This window comes from Elephantulus edwardii, unplaced genomic scaffold (genome assembly GCF_000299155.1).
Source record: "Elephantulus edwardii isolate Elephantulus edwardi_28Jun2011 unplaced genomic scaffold, EleEdw1.0 scaffold00054, whole genome shotgun sequence".
Lineage (NCBI taxonomy): Eukaryota > Metazoa > Chordata > Mammalia > Macroscelidea > Macroscelididae > Elephantulus > Elephantulus edwardii.
The window spans coordinates 13,718,356-13,727,456 of record NW_006399804.1 but is presented as its reverse complement, the minus strand read 5'-3'; the positions used below and the strand labels follow the sequence as shown (position 1 = coordinate 13,727,456).

General features: G+C 36.0%; 1 protein-coding gene across 1 annotated transcript in view; it reads left to right on the top strand.

The window, feature by feature from the left end:
- Positions 1-9,101, top strand: part of ARMC4 (armadillo repeat containing 4) — a 279,552-nt gene that overhangs the window by 30,677 nt on the left and 239,774 nt on the right. The window contains exons 3-4 of the mRNA XM_006887089.1: positions 211-406; positions 8,613-8,719. Of these exons, the coding sequence (XP_006887151.1) occupies positions 211-406; positions 8,613-8,719 (303 nt within the window). The remainder of the gene's footprint in view (positions 1-210; positions 407-8,612; positions 8,720-9,101) is intronic.

Sequence of the window (9,101 nt, the reverse complement as noted above, 5' to 3'; positions counted from 1 at the left end):
TAAATTTTTTTAAAAAAAAGAGTTCTTTAGAAAAATCTCATGAATGGAGGAGATGAACCCTAGTTGGGTTACTCAGAGAAATCATAATGAAAGTACCATATCTGAGTGTACTTTGGAGGCTTCATTAATCTTTATTTTAGCTTAATATTATTTTGGCTTAAAAGAAGGCAAGAGAATGATTTTTTTAACCTATTTTCTTACTTTTCTCAGCTAACAGAGACCCTGTAGCAAAAATTCTGGGCTTGGATTATGGTACAGCAAAAGGAGAGAGCTTTAATCAATTAACAATTCTGGAGAAAATGACCATGGGTGTTGGTCCTGAGCATGAAATAAAGATGAATGTCGCTATGCTGATTCAGCAACTGGACACATACCTACTCAATCACTCATTGAAACACATTGCATTGTAAGTAATTTTTTAAAAGCTTCCAAAATGTAGTTATAAAATTTCCTGTCAGTGTTTGAGATAAAAAGCACATTAAAAATAATGTAGATGTTTTGTTGTTGATTTAACACTAAATTTTGCTGGAGCAAATGTGTAGGCAAATTTGTGGGGGTTTTTGATAGTTATCGTTTTAAAGATTAAGAGTTATAGTAACCATCATGTCAAAACATTTTAGTGGAGTTTCATCTAATTCTAAAGACATTAAGTGCCCTTGTTCTTTAAGAATACTATATAGATTATTAAATTTTCATGCAAATATGTTGCTATTATGTGCCATCAAATCAGCTGCAACTCACAGCAACTCAATGATGACAGATTGGAACCCTGCCTAAACTTGTGCCATTCTCATCATCCCTGCGATGTTCAAGCCCATTCACTGTGACCATCCATCTAGTCAAAACATGACCTTAAGTCTATCCCAAATGAATTTAAAAACCAACTCAAGAATAGATTTGAGAGTTTCCCACCAGGGCTCCCCAGCCACAGCAAACTTTGCTAGGGAACCAGATAGAAGGAACAGAAACAAGGTGAATTCTCCTTCAATCCCCAGACAGAGGCAGAGGGGCTTCCTTTCCTGGTAGGCTCCTCAGTCACAGAGAACTTTGCCATGGGATTAGAGAGAAAGGGATAGATGCAGGGAGGGCAGAAAGGAAGGAAAAGAAGCAGGGTTCTCCTTCAGGTGAACTAGCACTCAGAAAAGGCCAGAAAGGTTCCTTTCCCAGGAGCCTCTGCAACCAGAGCAAACGTTCTCACCAGTCCTGGGATATGGGCAGAGAGGTTTTATCCCCTGTGGGTTCTCCAGCCCATGAACATTCCTACAAGCAGGGGGACCAGAGAGAAAAGACCAGAAGCAGGGTAAGTTCTCTTCCTGATAGGCTCCCTAGCCCCAGCAACCTTTGCTACAGAACCAGAAAGGAAGGACCTGAAGCAGGGTGAGTTGCCTTCCCCTTACCTAGAGTGTTGAGTTCCCCAGTTGAGGCAAGTCTTGCACTGAGCCCAGGGACCAAAGAAGCCTTCAGGCAGAGTTGCCCTCCCCTCTTCTGGGGCACTAGGTCCCCAGCCAAGGTCACCAGACACAGGACCTGCTAGGATATCAGGCAAATGACATTAAAGAAAACAATCTCATCCCTCACATGAAACCAAAGCAAGATATTGCCCCCCCCCAAAAAAAAAGTGATCAAAACAGAATCAATGGATTTACTGAAGGTGGAAAGTCTGATTGAACTTTCTGCCACAGAATTCAAAGAACATTGGTCAAGTTATTTTCAATGGGTAAAAGAACAACTCAAAGAATTTTTGGATTCTATAAGAAAAAACCAACAGGAACTTTAAAATGTAATTCAAGACAATGTAGATAAAACCAATGAGGCAATAGAAAGCCAAGAAACCACAATCCAAAACATTAGGACCAGTGCCACTAACTCTGTCAACATGTATGTTGGAGGGACAGATGAGCAGAAATGAAGAGAAACTGCATAGAATCTGTGAAACAGAAGATAGTGTTCTCAGTTTATCTTACCTGTTAGTAGTTGTTGCTATGTGCCCTCCAGTCAGAACCAAAAGCTGACCCTCTAGTAGGTTTTTCAGAGGCAGTAAATCACATAGGAGGAGACTGCTCATTTTTCTCCAGAAGAGCATCTGGTGGATTCAAACTGTGTGCCTTCAGGATTGCAGCACAGCTTCTTATCACTAGGCCACCAGAGCTCCTACAAAAAGCAAAATAAAAAAGGAAGAAAAATGAAGAAACCCTAAGAATAATGTGATACACCACCAAGAGGAATAACATGTGCATACCTGGAATTCCAGAACAGGAAGAAAAAATATTGGAGGAGTTACTAGAAGAAAACTTTCCAGGTATCATAAAGAGTGAGAGAATATACATACAAGAAGCTGAGCAAACACAATATAGAGTAGAACCCAAAAGAAAAAAGCCAAGGCATATCACAGCCAAATTTGACAGAATCAAAGACAAGGAGAGAATTCTGAAAGCCCCTAGGGGAAAACAAATAGTTACCTATTAAGGAGAGCAAATAAGATTAAGTGCCAGTTTCTCAGCAGAAACCATGCAAGCCAGAAGATAGTGGAATGACATATATAAAACACTCAAAGAACACAACTGTCAACCAAGAATAGTGTACCCATAAAACAGCCTGTGACATGTTAGAGAAATCAAGATATTGTTAGAAAAGCAGAAACTAAGGAAGTTTGTGAAAACAAGATCAATATTGGGGGGGAAATGGTAAAGGAAGTCTTTCCCATAGAGACAGCACAGAAAAATGTATGGATCAAAGTAACTATCACCAAAAACAAAAAGAACCCAACAAAAGGATAGCAAGAAAACTTTGCCTGTCAATAATTACACTCAATGGTTTAAATCTACTAGTGAAGAGAAAAAGAGTGGTAGATTGGATAAAAAAACCAAAACAAACCCAAACCCATCAATATGCTATCTGTAAGAGGCACACTTAGAAAGTAAAGATAAAGACAGAATAAAAAGGGTGAAGAAAAAAAACAACATACCAATCAAATAGAAACCAGAAAAATCCAAAGTAGAAATATTAATATTCAAGAAACTAGATTTCAGGGTAAAAACCATCCCAAAGGATAAGAAAGGACATTATATACTGCTTAAAGGGTCAATAAATAAAAAGGATATAACCATAATAAATATCTAAACATCTAATGATAGTGCTGCAAAATATACAAAGCAAACATTAATATTACTGAAAAAAGAAATAAGCACCACCATGATAGTAGTAAGAGACTTCAATACAATATTCTCAAGGAAAGATAGGATGACCAGAAAGAAACTCACAAAGATCCTGAGGAGTGAAAATATACAATTAACCAACTCAATCTCATGATATATGCAGGCCAATGCATCCTAAAAAGGCTCAGCAGTTATTCTTCTCCAGTGAACATAGAACATTCTCCAGAAGAGATCATATTTAGGTCACAAAAAAGAGTCAATAAATTAAAAAAAATGTCAAAATAATACAAAGTATTTTCTCAGACCACAATGCTACAAAATTAGAAATCAACAAGAAGAGAATAATGGAGAAAAACCCCATGCACCTGGAAGCTGAACATCATCCTGCTTGAACATGAGTGGGTAATAGAAGAAATAAAAAAGTTTCTTGAAACAAATGAGAATGAAAATACAGCTTACCAAAACCTCTGGCCAAAACAATACTTAAGAGATCAACTCATAGCAATAAGCAAAAACATCAAAAAGTAAGAAGAAATGAAAATTGCCTACTTAACCTAAGATCTCAAAAAAATAGAACAAGAACAGTCAGAAAAATCAACAAGCTCCTAAACAAAGGATAGAAATAAATATTAGGAAATAAATTAACAAAATAGAAAATAGAAAAACAATTGAAACTATCAACAAGACTAGGAGTTGATTCTTTGAAAAGGTCAATTAAATAGACAAACGAATAGCAAAGCTAATAAAAGAAAAGAAAGATAAACCACAAATAAACAAAATAAGAGATGAAAGGGGTTATTCTACAACAGAACTAACTAAAATGAAAAATATTAATAATGGAATTTTATTACAACTCTTCAAAGAAAAAGATGCTAAACATGGTGACCCTGATGTGTCAAATATGATAATGATTATCTATGGTTGACAGTGTTTGATGGAGCTTCCCGATTAAAACAAGCTTGCAAACAGGACTGGTAACCACTTATGAAATAGCTTGTCTCCAGAAACTCTATGAACTTGGAGAAACAATGAAAGTTATACAAGTGTTCAGGTCTTTTGTTCATAGAGTCGTTATGAGTCATCTATGACTTGATGGCACTTAACAACAACAACAATTACATAGAGAGAGATCTGTTGGTTTAGTGGACAGAAAGTGATGCTACCAAGTCAAAGGTGGGTGATTTTAATCTATAGCTCTCAGGCCTGGTTTTAATTGTTTTTGGTCAAGCAGTCTTCCAAGTGGTATAGCAGAGGTAACTCGTGGTTGTTGTGATGCTAAATACTGTGACACTGATGTGTCAAATGCAATAATGGTTACCCATGGTGGACAGAGTTTGGAGGAGAAGCAGGAGTATCATCCACTTCCAAAATAGCTTGCCTCTGGAAACTCTATGAACTTGGAGAAATGATGAAAGTAATACAAGTGTTTAGGTCTTTCTTTTATAGGGTTGCTATGAGTTGTCTATGACTTGATGGCACTTAACAAAAACTACAACAACATTACCACTCTTTTCAAGCAAACATGAAAACCTAGAGGAAATGTAAACAAATAGAAACACATAACCCACCCAAACTGACATGGACTGAAGTAGAACACCTGAAAAGGCCTATCACAAAAGAATGGAATAGGTCATAAAATAACTTCTAATAAAGAAACCTTTGTGGAACAGATGGTTTTACTAGCAAATTTTACCAAACATTTAGTTAGAGAAGAGCTGTCACCAATTCTACATAAAGTATTTAAGAAAATAGAAAAAGTTGCAATACTCTCGGAGTCACTCTATGAAGCAATCGTAACACTAATAACAAAGTCAGGTAAAAGCACTATCAAAATAGAAAACTATAGACCAATATCTCTCATGAACATAGACACAAAAATTAACAAAATCCTGGCCAATAATATTCAATAGTACATAAAAAAACCCAATTCATCATGACCAAGTGGGATTCATAACAGGTATGCAAGGATGGTTCAACATAAGAAAAGCAATTAATGTAACTCACCACATTAACAAAGAAAGCAAAGAACCACATGATCCTATCAATTGATGCAAAAAAGGTCTTTGACAAAATCCAATATCCTTTCATTATTAAAAAAAAAAAACAAAAACACAACACTCAACAAAATAGGAATAGAGGGGAATTTCTTCAACATAGTGAAAAAGTACATATACAAAACCAAGAGCCAACATCATTATCAGTGAAAAGGAATTAAAGGCATTCCTCTTGAGAACAGGAACTAAGCAAGGATGTTCACAATTACCACTCTATTCAATATTGCATTGTGAATCTTAGACCAATAAGGCAAGAGAAGGAAAATAGAGGAATCCAAATTGGCAAAGAGGAGGTAAGACTATCTCGGTAAGCAGATAATATTACATTATACTCAGAAAACAATAAAGATTCAGCAAGAAAACTATTGGACATAGTTGACCAATTTAGCAAAGTAATAAGATCAACATACAGAAATCAGTTAGATTTCTCTACAATAACAAAAAGGTATAGAAAAGGAGCTAAGAAAAACAATACCAATTACAACAGCTAATCACAAGATTAAATGCTTAAAATAAAACCTAACTAAAGACTCAAAGACTCAAAGAAAATTACAAAACATGACAGCAAGAATAAAGAGGCCTGAAGAAATGGAAGAATATACAATGGTCTTTGATAGACTCAATATTATGTAAATGACATTCTACTAAAAGCAAACTACAAGTTCAATGCAATCCCAATACATATACCAATTCTGTTCTTCATTGAGATGGAAAAGGTGGTTTCTAATTTTGTCTGGAATAGAAAGAGCATCCAAATAAGCAAAGCACCAATTAAAAAAAGAAACAAGGTAGGAGACATCATATTCTTTGATCACAAATCCTACTATGCAGCTGTGGTATGGTGGTCAAGACAGCATGGTACTGCTACAGTGACAGACACATAGATAAAGGGAATAGAATAGAATAGAATAGAATAGAATAGAATAGAATAGAATAGAATAGAATAGAATAGAATAGAATAACCCAGAAATCAACTCATCTACCAATGGTCAACTGATTTTTGACAAGGAGATGAAAATAACCTAATAAAAAAGACAATGAAAGAACAAATCTGTATACATTAGATTTGGCAAAACAAACATTCAAAATAAAAATATACACTTAAGGTTTTAAAATATATACAATGACTAGGAATGGTAGAAGAAGAATTTTATGCCTTGAGCTGTGGTGTTGGAGAAGAGTATTGAATATACCGTAGACTGCTAGAAGAACAAACAGCTTTGTCCTGGAGAGGGTGAAACCAGATTGTTCCTTGGAGGCAAAGATTCTGAATCCCCATCTGACATTCTTTATGTATGTTGCAAGAACCAGTACTTAGAAAGGGACATTATGCTTGGGAGGGTGGAAGGATAGCACAGGAGGGAAAGACCTTGATGAGATGAATTGACTCAGTAACTGGGGTAATGGAGTTAGTAGAGATAATAAGGTTGGCTCAGGATAGAGCAGGGTTCATAGCTGTGGTACATAGGGTCGCTATGAGATGCAGGCAAGTTAATGGCACATAACAATAATAATATTTGGAAGATAAATGTGAGGATTTGCTTTTTTCCCTAGAAATCAGTTAAGTGGGGAAACGATAGCCTCTTTAACAAATGGTGCTGGCAAAGTTGGAAAGCCGTCTGCAGAAAAACTAAAACATGACTTACATCTCACACCATACACAAAAACCAACTCAAGGTGGATCAAGGACCTAGGAATAAAACCTAAGACTATGAAATTGATCAAAGAAAAAAGTAGGAACAACTCCAGAAGCACTAATCTATAGCATGAACAGACTTTCAAGCACAATGAAAAAGCTTATAGGAGAGGATAAAATAGATGAACTAGACCTTCTAAAAATCTTCTCCAACAAGATAAATGTATACCAGCAGACTGGGAAAATATATTTGGCAATGACATATCTCCTAAGGAACTCATATTTAAAATTTATAGAAACTCCAGGATCTCAACAAAAAAAAGGCAAACAATTCAGTCACAAAATTGGCACAAGATCTGAATAGATAGTTCACTCAAGAAAAAAATTCAGATGGTCAACAAACGCATGAAGAAATGTTAAAATTATCTAGCTACCAGAGAGATGTAAGTCAAAACAATAATGCAATATCATCTCACCCCGACAACAATAGCAACATTTAATAGGGCAACAAATAACAAATGCTGGCGAGGAGGTGGAAAGACTGGAATTCTTATTTACAGCTGATGGGAATGTAAAATGGGAAAACCACTATGAGAGGCTGTTTAGCCCTTTCTCAAAATGTTGGAATAGAAAGCTGTGGTATATTCACATAATGGAATACTATACAGCACTAAAAAACAAAGAACTCATGAAATAATATACAAAATGGGTAGCCATGAAGGACATTATGCTGAGTGAAATATCTCCATCACAAAAAGACAAATACTGCACAATGCCACTGTTATAAAACAGGACTGACATGGGGGTTGGAGGAAATTAAGAAAAGAGGGGATAAATAATGTACACTGCATTGAAACAGATGAGGGAGAGAATTGTACAAAAAATACTAGGTATTATTGGCATGGCAAGAGTCCAGAATAAGAGCTACATAGTAAAGTGGTCTGGGGTGGGGGTGGGGGTGAGGGAACAGGACTGTATAACAATGAAATAACTTTTGTCCAAAGAAAAAAGTGAACTGGGGGAGGGGGACAGGAGGAAAATTTGCAACAATGAATGAATGGAAACCCAAGCTCTTTATAAAGTTTCTTTAAAATCTCAATTTTAAAAGGGGAAAAAAGTTGGAAACACCTACCATTTGACCCAGCTATACCACAACTGGAAACATACCCTAAAAAAATAAGATCATGACACGGATGTATCCACACCCATGTAAATTCTCCATCAGTCACAATAGCAAAGAGATGGAAGCAGCCCAAATGTCTCTCAACTGTGGTATGTTCACGCAATGGCATATTATACAGCAGTGAAAAACAATGGACTTGTACAACTTTACACAACATGCTATACTAAATGAAATATCTCAATCCCTAAAGGACAAACACTGCATAATACCCCTTTTATAAAATAAAATTGACCCCGTGGGGTGGGGAAAGTGTGGAACAGAAAAAAGAATAGATGGATAATTAACATTGCAATGGAACAGATGAAGGAAAGAATTGTCTGAAAGGAATGCATGATTGGGCATTATATGTATTACAATTTACAATCTGGAACAAGAAGTGTTTTATAAAGTGAATTGAGGACATTTGGGCTGTTTCTATTTTCTTTAAATTATGAATAATGCTGCTGTGAACATAGGTGTACAAATCTCCAATTGTGTCTCAGTGCTATTTTCCTTGGGGTATATTACCAGCAGAAACACCATGAAGGGTCTAATTCCCTGGAAATGAGTTTTGCATAAACTTAATTTTTAAACATTTATTTCAGAGAAATACATTTAAATCCATCCACTGTTAGGAATGATATAGAGCTACTCAAAAGTTGCTCGGGAAAAGGAAAAGAAACAGTCTTGGAATCTATCGAATATACCTCAGGTTTGTATTTTTACAGATTTGCTGTTATTATTTTACTTTTATTACTTTTAAAATTTATGTTACCAATTGTAGAGAGAGATCAGTTGGTCTTGTGGACAGAAATTGATGCTACCAAACCAAAAGTGGGTGACTTTAATCTGCGGCCCCCAGGCCTGTTTTTAATTGTTTTTGTTCAAACATTCTTCTAGGCCATATAGCCCTGGTCTGTCCACTTGCTGTACAGAGGCAACTCGTGGTTGCTGTGAAGCTGAACACTGTGACACTGATGTGTCAAATGTGATAATGGTTACCCAGTGTGGACAGTGTTTGGTGGAACTCCCTGATTAGAACAAGCTTGGAAGCAGTTGTTGTTGTTATTGTTATGTGCCATCGAGTCATTTGC